The following is a 19,034-nucleotide window of genomic DNA, read 5'->3' on the forward strand; positions in this document are numbered from 1 at the left end:
CATTGTGTAGCAGTTCCACAGTATTTAACATCCATTTACCTATTGAAGTATGTCTTAGTTGAGCACCTATGAATTTAATCAATAAATTCACAATTCCAATCCTATGAGTAAATACTGAAGTGTGAAAGGTTTTCATCTTACAGTAAGACTTGGTTCAATTGTTGTCACAGAAACATTTGTATCCTTTTTTTCATTTAACATAAGAATATTTAACTTTAACTTAGGCTCTGTGCTAAATACTTAGTTATTTTACCAGCACACATTATCCCTTCTTTTCAAAAACCTATAGTGTAAAAAGTTATAAATAATCTCTATAAATATTTTAATATAAAATATAAATGATCTTTGTAAGCAATCACAAGTGCTGTGAGCAGTTTATGAGTACATGTAAGAGGTTTCTAATAATTAGGAACCATCATCTTATGTGATTAGTTTTCCAAGTTTATCCATTCTTCCTTAATTATCAAAAATGCAAATGATATTCTCTCTTTTCCTATATGTTTTATTTCTATTTTTACACAAAATCAGTATAGTTTTCTAATTTTTTGATGTCAAAACTAGGTCTTGAACTCAAGGCCTCTTGCTATTTTTACTCAAGGCTGGAACTCTACCAGTTGAGTCACACATCCACTGAGGCTTTTTGTTGGTTCATTTGGTATGAGTCTCACAGTCTTTTTGCTACAAATCATGATATTCAAGTATCAGACTCCTGAGCAGCTAGGATTACAAGCTTGACTCACTAGCACTCAAGGATCAATTTTCTAATTGATAAACATCTAGCTTCCATGTTGTCTTTAGTTATTCCCAACCTTTTAAATCAATATTTTGCAAATTTCTGTACCTAAGATGTATGATGTTATTTTTTGGGTAAAATGAATAAACTTAATCCCCATATAGTTTATGTGATATGTCTGCACATGTGTGTGTTCAGATATGTATGGTTCAAGAAATATCCCAAAGAGCAAGCAAGTCTTGAAAACAAGTTTTATTGAATTGAGGCTGAATTTGTCAATGCACAAGTCTTTTAATGTCTGATTAATCTTCAGCATATTTTAAGGATTGGGAATATTTACAAAGTTAATTTATATGTGAGTGGATAGAAGCACCAATCTGAATTTCCTGTTTTAACTAGAATAACACTTGGAAAATAATTATATTAAGTGAAGTAAACCAGGCCCAAAGGAACAGGTCTCATGGTTTCCCTTATTTTCAATAGCTGGTATATGACTAGTACAAGCAGAAATAGCTAGTATATGTCTAGGACAAGTCAAAAGCTCTGTACCTATGACCATATAAAATGATGCTAAGCAAAATGAACCCCAACATAGGGACACAAGAGGTTTTATCTTTCTTGCTGTTGTTTTTAATGTATCTGTAATGTATAAGTGATTTTTTAAAATTCTTTCGTATGTTCTTCGCCCAACCCCTGTTGTCACTGTGTTTGATTCTGGTGCCCTGAATCTTGTTTATGTTTTTCTAATTTGGGGAGGGGAAGGAAAATAACAAAATGCTGAAATAAGTATACAGGTTTACCCATTGTAACAATGAGATGTACAAGACACTATGTTGAAAATGAATTTTACAACTTTTGGGGGTGAGGGAGGAGTTAGGAAGGTGAGGAAGGAAGGGATAAAGGGGAAAAACAAAGGAGGAGATAACAATGCTTGATAGGAAATGGACTCATTACCTTACTCATGGAACTGTAACCACTATGTACAGTATCTTTACTATAAACTATATAATAAAATAGTAGAATAACAAGTCAGGAGCCAGTGGCTCACACCTGCAATCCTAGCTAATCAGGGGACTGAGATCGGAGGATAACAGTTCTAATCAGGGGACTGAGATCTGAGGATCACAGTTCGAAATCAGTCTGGGCAGGACTGTCTTATCTCCAATTAACTTAAAGCAAGCACATAAACAAACAAAAAGAAAACAAAACAGAAGTAAAGCTGTGGCTTAAATGGTAGAGCTCTAGCCTTAAGCACAAAACCATGAGGGTAGCACCTAGGCACAGAATTCATTCAAGCCTCAGGAACAAAAGAAATAAAAACACAAACATAAAACAGCAGACAACATCTTGTTTTCCCAAAGGATAATGCTTGGTTTCCAGGCAATAGGATATTCAGGGACTAATGTGAACTTTCTAGTCCAGTCTGGTACTCTGCTTTATGAGGGAGCAGTTATCAACTTAATTAATGGTGCTTGTTTCTTGCTCTGAATTTTTGGGACTGAGAACACAGGCTTAGATGTGGAGAGGTGGAAGGAGATGATGGATTAATACTAACTCAAACTGGGAGTCCAGCCAGACACCCAGCTGCAAGTTTCCCATTTATACTTCTTAATGTGTGACCAATTTAATTGTTAGCTTTTAAAAACACAAGTAATTAGTTAATGTAGTCTCTTCTATGTCAAAAGGTGTTAAGCATATGTATGCTTGTGTACATGTGTGTGGTCTGTGTGCTTGGATGCAGGGGCGGGTCATGGGCACTTTTAAGGGGTGTATGTATGATATGGATATATATGGGGGAGGTATGCTGTGGTTGGGCAGGATGGGTTTTTATTGTCAGTGTATGTGTGTGAGCACAAATATGAAGGCATGTGGGTATGTTGGTATGTGTATGTGCATGTGGTTATGAGGGTATGGGGTTATTGGCAGATAAATATGTGTGGGTGAGTATGCAGGTATGTGTTTTGATATGGATATATGCGAGTGTAGGTTTGTAAATGTGTGTTAGGATGTGCATCTGTGACAAGGTATGGGGTGTGGGGTTGTGCAATTGTGTGTATGTGTGCATTGGAGTAGAGGGTATGCATTTGTGTATGTGTATACATGATTATGAGAGGTTAGGTTTGTAATTATGTATAAGAGATGTATTGTGAAGGGGTATGGAAATGTACAATGTGTGTGTGCATGTGCATGTGCATATGTGTATGGGAGTAGAAGTGTGTGTGTGTGTGTGTGTGTGTGTGTGTGTGTGTGTGTGTGTGTGTGTGTGTGTGTGTTTGCTGGATGTTAGATGAACGTTCACTTAGAAACTGTTTCTAAGGTTTCCTCAGTTTTCTGTTGACTTTCAGAGCTCCTGTCTGTGTCAGCAGTTTTCTATTTGATTAGGAATCTGTTCTAAATATTCCGCACTGAAGGTGGGAAGGCAGCCTATTGGGAATGAGGAAGGCATTCTGCAGAACTTTGACAGCCATGGTGCTCCCTGTTGCTATCAGTGGACAGCCCTGGGCTCCTGAATAAAGGCTACTGGCCACATTGCTCTCCCTACTCATCATGATGATGCAAGATTCCTAGGAAATCTAAGTATAGGAGTTTGCCTATTAAAACACATTTTCTTTGATGCCCATTTTTAGGTTAGGACAGCTGAAATGAGTTTCTGTCCTCTTTTATTCCCAACAATTTAGGCAGTGGAATATTTAATCCTTACAGGAAAGGATTAAGGAAATACTTCCTGACATCCAAGAACTTCGGCTTGATTGGCCAGTTTGCAAAACTGTTGGTGTCAGTATTTAATAACCTGTCCCTACCTAAACTTTTCAGGATTTAAATGACTCAGTGCTGTACATATTTAAGAGGGAGGTGGTAACATATTAGACATCTAAGCCATTATTACATAGGAATCCTTGTCTAGAAGGACAGGGTGTGTTTGTCTTAATATCATTAAATTTCTACTATCTCGTGATGTCCTTTTCAAATATCAAGACTTAAAGTAGCTTCTGGGAAATACTTTGTCATGTTCTGCAACTTTGGAAATGGGCTCACAAGGCCTGTGAGTTTTGCCAAACATGTTAAATTGTAGAGATTTACATCATTGGTAGTTTTGTGATTCCAATTTCTCTGTCTCTCTCTGTCTCTGTCTCTCTTTTTCTTTCTCTCTCTCTATGTGTGTGTGTGTGTGTGTGTGTGTGTGTGTGTGTGTGTGTATATATATATATATATATTTCAATTCTTAAATCTTTTAATGAGAGATAATCAAAGTTAAGGGTTTTGTTTTTGGTTTTGCTTTTATATATTTATTTTTCTAGTACTTGGGTTTGAACTCAACCTTATTTGGCATGTGTGTCTTAGTTTAGCTGGTGCTACCACATGAGCCATATCTATAGCCCAGATTCTTTCTGGTTCTTTTGAAGACAAGACCTCAAAAACTTTTCTATATCTAATCTGACTCCAAACTTGGGATCTTGGCCTTCCAAGTGGCAAAAATTAAAGAAGCAAGATGCTGGTGCCCAACAAAGTTATTTAACTTTAAGAGGGTGCTGTTATCCTGCCCAATAAAATGGCATTAAAAATAATTGTACAGTTTCCTTTGAGCTGGAATTTGTACATGTAAAAGATACATTCAGTTTCTTTTCTGTACTGGTTCATGCAATTATATTTGCATTATACATAATATTATGATTATATAATATATATTGCAATTGTATAGTTGTATGTAATTGCAATAGCAACTCTTTTGTGTGTGTGTGTGTGTGTGTGTGTGTGTGTGTGTGTGCATGTGTGTGTGTGTATGTGTGTTGTGCTGATTCAACACTGGACTTCATGTAAATGCTTTACCACTTGACCAATGTTTCTAGCTCTTTTGTTCAGTAATTGGTATATTTTTTGGAAGCTGATGTTATATATTATTTATTCATTTATCTATTTATAGTTTTTTTTTTACTTTTTATTATCCTTAGTTGTACAAAGGGATTTCACCTCCACATGTCAGTTTTAAGTTTGTACTTGCTTTTGAGAGAAAATATCTCTAACTACTTGTGTGGGCCTTAAAATTCTGATCTTCCTGCCTCAAGTCTCTAAGTAGTTGTTTTAAAAACATGCATTGCCTAAGTTATAACACATATACAAACATATTGTACTAATAAAAATTATAATGGCTTGATACATTCTTTAAAAACTGTTATAATTACTCAGCATATTGTAAAGATAATTTGTATTACTGGATGGTACATATTTATACTCACAATTTTCATTGAATATACCTTAATCTCCACCAAAAGATTTACTTTGTAGTTCATCATAAATAATACCTAATACTATGTAATTTACAGCATGGCAATGCTGTCTGCAAACATTATTTTGTTTTTTTTCTTGTGAGTCATGGGCCTTGAACTCAGCCTGGGCGCTGTGCCTCAGCTCTTCAGCTCAGGGTTAGCACTCTACTACTTGAGCCACAGCACCACTTCCGATTTTCTGGTGTTTTATTGGAGATAAGAGTTTCATGCCCTGCCCGTGCTGGCTTTGAACTACAATCCTCAGATCTCAGCTTCCTTCGTAGCTAGGTTTACAGATGTGAGCCACTGGTGCCCAGCTTGTTTTGCTTTTTGTAAACAAGAAACTATATTTGGCTTCAAAACAAAAGGAACCTTGAGACATTGTCAAAATTATGAGTTTTTACCTGTCGTAAGCTATTTCAGAAGAACCATCAGATGCACACATAATTCAAATCGTCTCTTCCTTGCTTGTAAATACTTAGTCTGCATAGTCCTTATAGAGCAGGGATTGAAAAAAAGAACTCATTCCCAAGAAAGAGAATGGTATTTATGCCTGGAAAGTGATAACATAGCTAAACATAGCTAAACATTTCTCCACATATGTGGAGAAATGGAGCAATGTGATAATCCCTGCACTGAAGATTCGGGAAGACAAGGGTTACATCAATGGTTGTTTGCAGTCAAGGAGATGAATGTAAATGGAGCAGGCAATAGGCACAATGTTTACCCCTTCTGCAATTCTATGGTGAATGAATTACATCAAGATGCCTGTTTTAAAGCACAGTAACACTGAGTTTTCTAATTGAATATTACAGGATATGGGACAAGTGTCCATATACCACTCTTGTGCCAATTATCTGTGAGATTTTTTTATGTTAGATTCATAAACTAATAGCTGAATTATTGTTTCCATTGTGGAAGGAGAAAGAATCTGATTTTGAAACTTGATAATGTTTTAATGATTATTTCTTAGGTGCATATTCATTCATTTCCAAAATTAATGATTTTTGTAGTGGCTCAGTCCCAGTATCAATGGAGACCTAGTGTGAATCTCTCCTGTGTTGAGATTGGCAGTGTGTAGTTCAAACCTCAAGTCACAAACATGATGGCTTTGAGGACAGAGACAAAGATTGTCCTAAAGCATGCTTTCCAATGACCTTGGCTTACTGCTATGTTACCAACAGCTTGTCATTTCTTAGATTAGAATATACAACATGATAATGAAAGGATATAGGAAATAGAAAACTTACGATTCTACAGCATGTCCAAAATACTCGTGATATGGACTAGGTTTTTCAGTTTAGAAATTTAATAACTAAGTAATTGTTTTTATTTTGACAGAAAACTGACTGAACTTTAATTTTAAAAGTATAAAATATTTCATTAATTGTAAGATTTGAATCCTCCCTGCTACCAAAGTTTTTCAGGTTCTTTTTTTCTTCTTTTTCAAGAAAAAAAGCCCAACCCAGAGGATGAAAATGTACACAAAACTAGAAACATTAACCACTCTTAAAAATCCTGTTTTTCAGGAAAGAACGGTGACGATCAGAAGACAGACAGTGGGAGGATTTGGACTGAGCATCAAGGTAGTCCCTTTTCAGTCTGTATTTAGCAAGGCTGAGCCTCAAGGCCAGATTTATGTCTATTCTATTGTTTTCTGGTTCATAACAAGACAAGGATGGCTATGAAGCAATCTTCTTAATACTCAGTGTGGATTGTAAATTAGGTACATTCTCATGGAACTATAGATACCTTTAGCTTTTTTTTCACATATTTTAAGAATGGTTTTGGGAGCTTCACCATACCTGTTATTGAATATAAAATATTAGCTTTTTATCTGGTTTCTTTTAAAATATTTGATATATTACATGTTTTCCTTCAATCCATCAGTGTATGAAATGCTGTTCCAGAATGAATGAAACAAGAGCTAAGATTCATGTTACTATAGCTGATAGCCAGCATGGTCATATGCTGTTGAATTCATTGCATCATGTTCATTTTTTAAATTTGTTTGGCCTTTATTAAAGAAATCCTTATAGCTCTTCTTTCAATGTAAAGTTTATTTATTGTAATATTGCAAGAGATTTATTGTTGAATCTGATTTGACCACTGGAGATGGACTACAACAGCAGTATATCCTCAATGAAATAAGAGAATTTTTAAAAGGAGAGGACATTATGTAAAAATTGAAGGGTGAGTTTAAAAACCTTAATGCCCTTAGCAAACTTACATCTCTGTGTTCATAAGCAAAAGTTGACTTCTTTTAGGCATCCTTGTTTGGGCATTTTCTTACATAGGGTGAATAGGTTTCTACATCTCCAAGACACATATAAAAAAATCTTAATTGGATTTAATTCTGTATGGTCAAAAGGTAGGACTTTTCATGAAAATCAATCAACTCTAGTCAACTTTGTGGAAATGAGCTAAAATAGATATCAATGTGCAATTATAATGTCAATGATGAGACTGTTACCTAAGCATTATTTTGTCAGCAGTGAGAATGTTACCTCTGAAGCGTTTAGTTTACAAATATATTTTGTATTTATTCTACTTGTTACTCAGACCAAAAAGTGACAGGACAAATGAAGGTGTTGTGACAAGTCCTGCTAGGGAAATTATATCACTCTGCACATAGTTTTTGCTTTGATTTTCATAGTTTCTTTCTTTTTATCTTAACCACAAGGTTTATTGAGGGTATTGTGAAGTATTTTAAAGGTAATATGAAAGTTACTAGAAAATCCAAGACTCAAACCTAATAGTTAATGGTCAGTTCGTTTATTTGAGACTTCTGTTTCCTGACTGGCTCGGATGCCATTTCAGAAGAGAATCCATTGCTGTTTGTTCCTTCTGCTATCTACTTAAAGTTGATACCCTGTAACACAATTGCACTGAAAGTCCACAGTTAAATTATTTATAAAAGTTAACTGTTTTTTTTGAAAGCATCACAAATTTTTTTACTTGATAATTTCAATCTAGTAAGTTCACCATTTTGATTCATATTTACCACTCGTAATGTTGGCTACAGATGTGATATTTGAACTATGACAAGTGCCACACAATATATTATAACCAGAAAATAAATGATGTTATTTTTATTTAGAATTAATTTGGTTTATTGATTTATCAGTCCCTACTTTGGATTTCTTAGTACTCATGTCTCATTTTTAGTATTATGCTTTCCTTTCCTGTTATGTGTGTGTGTGTGTGTGTGTGAGACACAGAGAGAGAGAGAGAGATAGAGAGAGAGAGAGAGAGCACTGTTGATCCACTTCTGTTTTGTGGTGGTTAATTGGAGATAAAAATCTCTAGGACTTTTCATGCTGCAGATCTCCACCTTCTGAGCAGCTAGAAATACAGGCATGAGCCACCAGCAGCCGGCTCAAAGTTTTCTTTTCTATTTTTAAAACTATTTTTCATTTTGGTTATGTAGATCAAATTTGTAATTTTTTAAAATTTTAAATAATCTTGCTTTACAGTTTCCTTTTTGGTCATATGTTAATAGGTAAATTATTATGTTCAATAGTACTGTTTTCTTTAAGTCTGAGAATTTAGAAATTTATATCTAATGAACATTTAGAATTCAGTATAGGCTCAGTGAAGAATTAACATTTTAATGTCAAATCATTAATTTATTTCAGGAGCAATTTGAACTAATGATATAGCTATGTCATAAATATATAAAAAAAATTTAACATTAATTGTTCCAGTTAAGTACTACTATACATGTGGGAGGGTTTTTTTATTATTTTTATTGTAAAGATACTGTACAGAGGGGTTACAGTTATATGAGTAAGGCAATGAGTACATTTCCTCTTGAGCATTGTTGCCCCCTCCTTTGTTTTTAGCCAGCCATCTCTTCCCTCCTCACCTCTCCAACTTCTCCCTGCTCCCTCCCCCCACTGCCCCTGCCCAGGTTGTAGAATTTTTTGTTTATTGTGAAAATACTGTACAGAGGGGTTACAATTACATGGGCAAGATAATGAGTACATTTCTTATCAAGCATTGTAGCCTCCTCCTTTGTTTCCCCTCTGTTTTTAACAAAGTGTCTTGTATATCTCATAATTGCAATGGGTCTGCCTGTATATTTGTTTTAGCATTTTGTTATTTCCTTTCCCCTCTCCAAATTAGAAAAATGCATAAACAAGATGCAGGGTACGAAAATCAAGTACAGTGAAAATAGGAATTATATCAATAGGGAAGAACATACAAAAGAAATAAAAAGATCACATAGTACATTATAAGTACATTAAAAACAACAACAGCAACAAAAATAAAACCTCTTGTGTTTCTGTCTTGGGGTTCATTTTGCTTAGCACCATCTTAAATGGTCGTATGTGCATAGCTTTTGACCTTTTCTGCTTATCTGGTAAGATTATCCTAGACATAAACTAGCTATTGCAAATAAGGGAAACCATGGGACCTATGTCATTCCATTTCCTAACAAATGGGGTAATGTCATTCTTTCTGGAGCTAAAAAAATACAATGGAAGAAAGACGGCCTATTCAGTAAATGGTGCTGGCAAAATTGGCTAACCACCTGTAGAAAACTAATGGATCAAGAAAATGTGGTATATATACAGAATGGAATTCTTTGCCTCCATCAGAAAGAAGGACATTGCCCCATTTGTTAGGAAACGGAAATACTTGGAAAAAATTATATTAAGTGAAGTAAGCCAGGCCCAAAGAAACATAGGTCCCACAGTTTCCCTTATTTGCAATAACTAGTATACATCTGAGACAAGCAGAAACGGTCAGATAAGTTGATGCTAGGCAAAATGAACCCCAAGATAAGGACTCAAATGGTTTTTCTTTCTTGCTATTGTTTCTAACATATTTATAAGATGATTTCTTTGTTGCTTTGTATGTCCTTCCCCCACGGTATAAGCCCTGCTTTCACTGTATTTGATGTTGGTATAATTTGTGGAGGGGAAGGGAAAAAAACCAATTGTTTAAATAGGGATACAGGTGGACCCATTGCAACAATGATTTGTGCTAGTCATTATGTTGAAAAATGAACTTTACAACTTGGGGGGGGGGGTGAAGGAAGGATGGAACGGGATGAGAAGGGGAAACAAAGAAGAAGGCACAATGCTTGCTTGATAAGAAATGTACTCATTACTACGCTCATGTAATTGTAATCACTCTGTAAAGTATTTTCACAATTAAAAAAAAAGAAAAAAAAACTAAAGCTAGGTCCTTAAATATCACCTTGGACCAGGATCAACCCCGAAAGTATTAAAGACCTCAAAGTAAAACCGATAACCTGAAAACATTACAAGAAAGAATAGGAGAAACTGGGCTGGGAAGGTGGCTCAGTGGTAGAGTGCTTACCTTGCATGCATGAGGCCCTGGGTTCGATTCCTCAGCACCACATAAGCAAAAAGAAAAAAGCCAGAAGTGACGCTGTGGCTCATGTGGTAGAGCGCTAGCCTTGAGCTGAAGAGCTGAGGGACAGCACCCAGGCCCAGAGTTTAGGCCCCACGACCAGACTCAAAAAAAAAAAAAAAAGAATAGGAGAAACTCTAGGGCTCCTTGGCACAGGCTGAAATTTTCTTAATGGAGACCCAGAAACATAAAAAATCAAAGAAAGGTTGGACAAATGGGATTGTTATGCAGAGCTTCTGCATGACAAAGGGTATAGCTAGCAAGATCAATAGAAAGCCCACAGATTGTGAGATCTTTACTAGCCATACAACAAATAAGGGCTGCATATCTATAATATACTTAGAACTCAAAAAAGTAAATCCTCCAACAATAAATATTCAACGAAATAACCACCTGATTAATAAGTGGGCTAAAGACTTAAAGAGAGACCTCTCTGAAGAGGAAATAAGAACAGCCAATGGACGTATGAAAAAAATCTCAACTTCTCTAGTCATAAAAGAAATGCAAATCAAAACAACACTGAGATTCCACCTCACCCCATTTAGAATGGCTATAATCAAGAACTCTAATAACAACAGATGCTAGAGGGGATGTGGACAAAAGGGTACCCTATTACACTATTGGTAGGAGGATAAACTTGTTCAACTACTTTGGAAAGCAGAATGGAGTTTCCTAAAAAGACTCCACATAGAGCTCCCCTATGAACCAGCAATCCCACTTTTGGGCATTTACCCAAACGATCACAAACAAGATCATACTAAAACTACCAGCACACCTATGTTTATCACATCATTATTCACCATAGCTAAGATCTGGAACCAACCATATGCCCCTCAGTAGATGACTGGATCAAGAAAATATGGTATTTGTGTGTATATGTGTGTGTGTGTGTGTGTGTGTGTGTGTGTGTGTGTGTGTGTACACATACACACATGTGGGAGGTTTTGTCATAAGAAGTATTAATTAAACTCTTATGGTCTCATTAGAGATGGAAGGAAGGTGTTAAATAACTGAGAAGAAATTCACTGATAGTCAAGATTCCAACAGATCTTAGGGTAAATATTTAATTGACTCAGAAAACAGAGACACTCAGTTTAAATTTCCAGAATCCCTTTCATTTTGTTCTGTGTCATTAGTGGGGTTTGAACAGGGAACCTGAATTCTGTCCCCTATCTTTTCACTAGTGCTCTACCACTTGAACCACAGCTCTACTTATAACTTGTTAATTGGCGATAAGAGTCTTACAAATTCTCCTGCTTGGTCTGGTTTTTAGTAAGGATCATCAAATATCAGACTCCTTAGTAGCAAGGATCATAGGCATGAGTCACCTGGATGAGTTCTCTTTTTTTATAAACTTGACTGACAGGTAATAGAAGGTCTTTTCATTCTGAAACAAACAAAATATTCAACATGCACTCTGGAAACCAAAGCCAGCCACTTTGCTTTATGTTCTACTAACCAATTGCCATGGGCCTTCCCTGCCTTCAGAGCCTATGTCTGGGATAAGCCCTCAACATCCAGGCTGCAATCCTGGCTGTGGAGGTTGATAGACAACACTGCAAGGAAGATGCCTGTATGAGTTTATCTGACTGCTTTATTGAGGTGCCTTGATGGCTGTAGGTATAGGCATCATCAGCATAGTGACTACCATTGTCCATACATTCTTCTTTCACTCTCTGTAGCCCCAGGCCACTGGCTTGTAGCTTTAGACCTTCTTCTCACATGAGACCATGTTGAAACTCCTAGAACCCCCATGTGCAGGTGGCTTCGAGCTTGAGACAGTCTACAGTTTGATTCTGGACTTTGGCATTCTGTTGAAAGGCTAACATCAGAACTTGATGTAGGACACACTGAGGAATGTTCTTATCTCAATTTTCCCACAGAATAAAAGAAAACAACAGAAATAAATGGAAAAGTGTTGTATTTGTGTGTATGTGTGTGTGTGTGTGTGTGTGTGTGTGTGTGTGTGTGTGTGTGTGTGTGGTCCTGTGGCTTGAACTCAGGGCTTAGGTACTGTCCCTGAACTTTATTTCTCAACGATAGTGTTCTACAATTTTAACTACAACCCTACTTCTGGCCTGTGGATGTTTAATTAGAGATATGAGTCTCAGGGACTTTCATGCTCAGTCTGGCACTATATTATTATCCTCAGATCCCAGCTAGCATTGAATTGTTAGAATTATAGTTGTGAGCCACTATGGATTTGATATGACTTTTTGAAGATCTCATTCCCTTTCTCTTCAAATGCTATGTAGTATTATTCTAATTTTGTTTTATTTTAAGCTTAAGAAACTTTCTTACAAAATCTGAGACTGTACTTTGAAAGCCATAGTATTTTAAATGACGTGCATATACATTAGATACTAAATATGGAGTGGTAACCTAAAACTTTTAGCATAGGTAACATTGAGATTTATATAGGAATCTCTGATTAATTTAGGCTCACTAATCTTTTAAGTGCCTAAAATTCTATCAATTTATATAAATATTTATTTAGCATGGAAAGAAAGAAAACCTATGTATGCATGTCTATTCTGGACAAGATCAAAAGAGAAACAGAGGGATGACCTCTAAGCTCAGAGGACAGCGGTAACCCTGCTGCTGAAGGTGGAGGTTCTGGCAAGGAGGGGTCAGAGATAGGCTAAGTTCTTGCTTGAGTATTCACGTCACCCAGGTTAGATAAATTATTTTCGTTAGTCTGAAGTTAGGTCAGTAGGGTTCTCTTAACTTCCAGGAGCAGCCTCCTCCTAGTCAGGGAATTAGGAGGGGATTCTGAAGCTTGAACTCAGGGCTACATGCTTGGCTTTTTCACTCAAAGCTGATTTTCTACTTCTTGAGTCACACCTCCACTCCAGATTATTGCTGGTTGATTGAGGTAAGAGTCTCAGATTTGTCTACTTGTGCTCGTTTTATATTTCCCTTGATCCTCGTATCTCAGCTTCCTGAGTATCTAGGATTGTGGTCATGAGGCACTGGTATCTGGTCATTTCTCCAATTTTGTCCCCATATTGCAGTTGTATGTAGAAAATGTACTATAACCAAATGGGTAATTGAAGCAGAATTACAGGATGAAGTTTGGGGATGTGACATACATATATACACATATGTCATCCACTATTATTTTTAAATAATAGTTTAATGTAAGCCCTTATTCTAAAAGCTCAAGGAGAAAAATTGTCTCCCTTCTGTGGGCATTAGAGGTCCTCTAAGGGATGTTTGCAACTTGTTGTGCATAAAGCCCATGTACTAACTCTGCTTGTACTGTTGGTTATCTTTTGTAGGCATTCTCATGTACACTATAATTGTGGGTCATTTCTGTGATCCCCTGGCTGTTATCATTATTGTCTTCTTTGTTCAAATAATCTCTCAGAAGTAAAAAACTTATATTTTTTCCCACTTGCACTAGCTTTGTGTTTTGTTTGCCTTTCAAGAGGAAATCAAGCTCTTCTATTTACAAAGCCACATCTAGACCAAAGGACATAAACTACTAATTTAGAACTGTATTTCCTCTCCGCTCTCATACTGGCACTGCTTTCTTTGAAGTGTCAGATACATGAGGCTCTCTGGTGCAGTCTGCATTGTCCTGTGGGTCATCTACATCCATGCATGCTGATCCTGTCCCAATAGCATCTGTGTTTCCACCGGCATGAGCTTGCTTTTCTCTCAGCTCTGAGCTCATATTTCTCATTCCCCTAGGGCCCTTCTAGGAGACGTGTATCAGTGTGTCTATCCCTCTTGTCTGGAGCATCCTTAGAGTCACCATTTCACCACAGCTATCAGCTAGGATTTGCATGGCAGTATCTAATGTCCTTGTGTTTCATCATAGTCACAAGGCAGAGAAGGTGCAAATCCTGTTTCTTCAGATATGAAAGACCAGAATCAAGGAAGTAATTTCTTAATATCCCGAGTCAGTATGAATAGTACCAAATTTAACAAATCCAAGTGTACCTTCAAAGTGATTATATTAATCCCAGCTTTAAAATGTATTAGGAATTTTTATGCAAGTCTATAAATATCACCTGCTGATAGAAGTAGATACATGAATCTATATTCATCTTATCCTTCCAAATGTGGACTCTTTTAATTCAGTCTGGCTCCACTTTCAAATGTAAACACAAGAAGTTCACAGACAGATACTCAAGCTTAATTTCAAGATTTCAGATTACTCCCAAGAATCACTTAAAATCCCTAGAAAATTTTCATTTGAAAGGACCATTAATATTTTTATTAAATAACGATATAATTCATCTAAGTCTACACACTTAAAGTGTAGGCTTCAATAATATTTTGTATCTTCACATATATAAGTAATCATAGTTCACTTAGTTTTACTTATTTCTTTATTCATTTTTGATACTGAGGCTTATGCTTGCTAGGCAGACACCTGCCACAGAGCTATACCTCCCATGTCTGTGTAGTTTTAGGATATTTCCTCATTTCAAGAAGATATTCCAGGGGCTGGGAAGGTGGCTTAGTGGAAGAGTGTTTTCCTTGCATGCATGAAACCCTGGGTTTGATTCCTCAGCACCATATAAGCAGAAAAAGCCAGAAGTAGAGCAGTGGCTCAAGTGGTAAAGTGCTAGCCTTGAGCTGAAGAGCTCAGGGACAGTGCCCAGGCCCAGAGTTCAGTCCCCACGATGGGAAAAAAAAGATATTCCATGTCCTTCCCAATCAGTTTAGGGACAATTCTTTCCCATCTCAGCCCGATTTGTCTCTATGGAATGCCCTATTGGGGACTTTTCTACAAAGGTAGTCATATTGTACATGAGAAAGACCAAAATAGGTGATTCTGGTAGTTCATGACGACTCTCAGATAGATAATTGTTCTCCCCATTGTCTTTCAACGTATATTTTCTAGATGATCCTTGTACCTGTCAATTAAAGCTTTGAACTGGGATTACTTTTTTTCCTCTGCTTATAAGAAACTTGCTTATTACTGGAAGAGCAAATCTTGAGGTCCATATATCTGTTTTTATTCTATAATGAAAATATTAAACCAAAAAGGTTTATTTGGCAAGATTCCCAGTGCTCTAACAGGATACTGGGGTTGATTGGTTGTATTTCACAATCACACTGGTGAAAGCATCCTGTAGATACTTCTCCAAAAGTTTTTGATGGAGCTCATAGCCTTGTGCCTATGAAGTTAGCTACCACATCAGTTATGTTTTGAACAAAGAACACTACACATTGGAATGAGGCATGTTTGGATATCTGTGATTCCCTGTGCAGAAATGTATGACTTTTCCTAATCCTGGATCCTACCATAGGTTAATCCAGACACTTTCCAAACCTATGATCACAAACACACTCCTTGGGCCAGGGATGTGTTGGGAAAATGATGAAGAAAGCTCTGGCTGACTTCATCCCTGGCTGTTCATACTCTAGTAGAAAGAACATGCTGATCAAATTCTAATGTAAATCACAGACTTAATTTACTGCTACAAAGTGGATTACTTCAAGTCAGAGACATAGATGTCTGCCTGCTTGCCTGCCTGTCTGCCTGCCTTAGGAATATTTTAGCTAAGTCTCAAATATGGGCAGGCAAAAATCATTCCAGACAGAGACAGTAAATATTGATGTCTTTTAGTGCTCATAGAGCTGAGAGTCCTAGCTGAAACTGAACTAGGCTGTGAAACCATGCAACAAGGGACTGATAAGGATCTTAATTTTGGTTTCAGGAATAATTGGAAGCTTATTGCCTGTTTTAAAGCAAGCAAGGACATTATATTGCCCTTACCTAGGAAACTTTAAATTTCCCAATTTAAGTCTTAAACTAAATCTAATTACCTTTAATAGGCCTAGGTTACCCTCACATTTCATCCAACAAATGAAGGTAGAGTCATTTAAAGTTCCAATTTTATCTTCTAATTTTTGTTTCAGACTTTGTTATCTAATCAATAAAGCTATTTTCTGATATTAGTTTTAAACTTCAGAGCTCCAAATGTCTGTTTTAAAAGGAAAAAGAAAAACATGGTTGACATCAAGCTGTTCAAATATTAGGAGAACTTTATATAGGAAGGAAAATGTTCATGAAGTAGTTACTTCTTATACCTTGCTTTATCTGTGTGTGGAGGGGAAATGAGAGTTATGGGGTCACCTCAGATGGTGAGAATCTGGAGCTGACATGATGTGTACATTTGTAATACCCATACTCAGGAGATAAAACAGGATGTTTCCAAGTGACTTTCAGGCTAAACTACCCTTAAATATGGATAGCTGGTTTCAATCCTACCTACTTTTCACCCCCATTTAATGTAGGCATTAAAAAACTTCTGCATGTATAGTGAAGTAGATACAATTGTAAATTGTAAAACCGGAAGAAGGGAATTCCCACAATCAAGTCTGTCATAATAATGTCATCACTGCTCAGCTCTGTGAGTTATGGGCTTGTCACCAGAGGCTAGATGAGTGCTTCCTCTGCTTCCATGCAAAATCACAGGTCCTTGAGTCCACGTGGAAAGAGAGTTTGCAAGGATCTATTTTAGTATAACAGAAACAGTAGGGAGAAATAGAAAAAGGGAGAACATTTCTTGTTCCCCATAGGACCTGGGACTTAAAGACTCAAAATGACTGCTCATATCTCTAGCTTTTCTATAGTTTTAGCTGGACAGTTACACTTCAGTGTAAAACTTCCATTCCTTAGATTAAGGATCTGGATGGGTAAGATTGAGACAGGTTAGCTACTGGGAAATAATGCTAAAATTGACTTCTAGTCACACCTTAGGTAATACCTCGGGGCTCTATCCTCACCTTAGTACCTCCCAAAGACTCACTCCTCCCTCCTTGGGGGGAAAGAGGTAATTTGTGGTCAGTATTAGAATTTCTCTCTAGAGGCAGAGAAACTCTAGGACAGTTCTAACCAAACTGATACACCTGCACAGTAGAACCCCTTGAGTCCTGTGCTCAACAAACTCCTAAGTCTTCATACATCTCATACATATACTTCAATAAGATGGCAACTGTGTATATCAAGTCAATCAAGTCAAATTTGGTCTTTTCCCTAAGGTCATCCCATTGTCATTACCATGAACTCCTCCCACACTCCAAATCCTGAAGAGCTGAAATGTCCTTAACCATGTGTGTGTCCTTGAGCACCTAGTTTTTCCCACCATTTCCCTTAACAGTGTATTTCTTTTTTTATTTTAATATATTTTTATTGTAAAATACAGTACAGAAGGGTTACAGTTACATGAGCAAGGTAATGAGTACATTTCCTATCAAGCATTGTTGCCTCCTCCTTTGTTTGTCCCCTACCATCCCTTCCCCTCACCTCCACAACAACACCCTCCCCACCCCCACCTAAATTGTAAAGTTCATTTTTCAACATAGAGTCTTGTACATCTCATTGTTACAAATGAGTCTTAAACACCCTGCTTTGCCAGTTTACAAGATACCCAAGTCCCAGCTAAAACACAGGTTATCTTCAGAACTTCTTTTTTTCAGATATGCCTTTCATTCTTCCTGTCTGTGCTCATTCCAGAATTGTTCTTCATTTTGAAGGAGAAAGCACATTTAGATAGCCCATCCTATATTTTAAGCTTAACATTAAAAAGGAAGTGTGGAAGAAGGGGAACTTATCTGCCATTTCAGTTTGCTTCCTGTCCTTAATTTCTGAGCCTGGTCTGATATTCATTAAAAATAATATAATTTCCAGGTCTCCTCATCTATCTGTCCTGATATAGTTCCATAGTTGACTTATTTCACTTTTTCATATTATCTTTACCAGGTTGATGGCTCATTTAAGTTAACCAGGTTTTTCTTCTAAAATGTGTAGATGTAGAACAAATAGCTTTTGCAATTTCCATGTACCTTGAGGAAGTATCAACAACCATAATAAGACATTATTCCAGGCATTGTGGTTCCACTAATGCTCAAAACAAGCAAAAAATTAGGGATGAGGGAAGGAAAAATATTTTAAATGATAAATGTTTGAAACTGATAAATAGTATTTAGAATAAATAGCAGTTAGAAAAATCAATAAATACTTTTGATAAATACTATATATCAGAAAGTTAGAAGCTGATAAGTATTATAGGAAAATAATAAAATGAGGAATAGATGATTGAAAATGGAGTCATATATATTAGTTTGGACTAGTTCTAGCCTCATTTTAATGCCTGTGCTTATTTCAAATAAATCTTAAAGTGAAATAAGGACCTACCTTTAGGGTCTAACTTCCCCAGTATGCAGAATTTACTGTGTACACAGTAGATTTCTTTCACAGTGTCAATTCCCTCACTGTCTCTTTGACCAGATGGGAGGCAGGCTCATGTTAAACAGGATTAGTGTTCTGGATACACGTAAACTAAAAGGCAAGACCATAATTGGGACCTTTGTAGTCTGTGCCAGGGACTTTATTTGGATTTAGTGAGGTTGGCATGTATGGATAATGAGTTGGAGGGAAAACAAAAATACATTTTGAATAATGAATTTCAGTTTCAAAATGAGTAGAACTTATCGTATTTGTCATCTTCCTTTTCACTAGTTTAGCAGTAGAAGCCACTCTCATTAACAAAAAAAATTTGAATATTCACACTTTTCTTGACAATTGTTGTCTATCTTATAGTTAGCCATACTCAGTAGATATACATGTGGAAAAACTGTTCTAAAGAAATTTTTGGACTGCACTATGGGATCCTGAGGGGATCACC

General features: G+C 36.5%; 1 protein-coding gene across 1 annotated transcript in view; it reads left to right on the top strand.

Moving 5' to 3' along the window:
• Positions 1–19,034, top strand: part of Sntg1 (syntrophin gamma 1) — a 333,558-nt gene that overhangs the window by 39,185 nt on the left and 275,339 nt on the right. The window contains exon 3 of the mRNA XM_042687069.1: positions 6,528–6,584. Within this exon, the coding sequence (XP_042543003.1) occupies positions 6,528–6,584 (57 nt within the window). The remainder of the gene's footprint in view (positions 1–6,527; positions 6,585–19,034) is intronic.

Source organism: Dipodomys spectabilis, unplaced genomic scaffold (assembly GCF_019054845.1).
Source record: "Dipodomys spectabilis isolate Male_0828 unplaced genomic scaffold, ASM1905484v1 ptg000099l, whole genome shotgun sequence".
Classification (NCBI taxonomy): Eukaryota; Metazoa; Chordata; class Mammalia; order Rodentia; family Heteromyidae; genus Dipodomys; species Dipodomys spectabilis.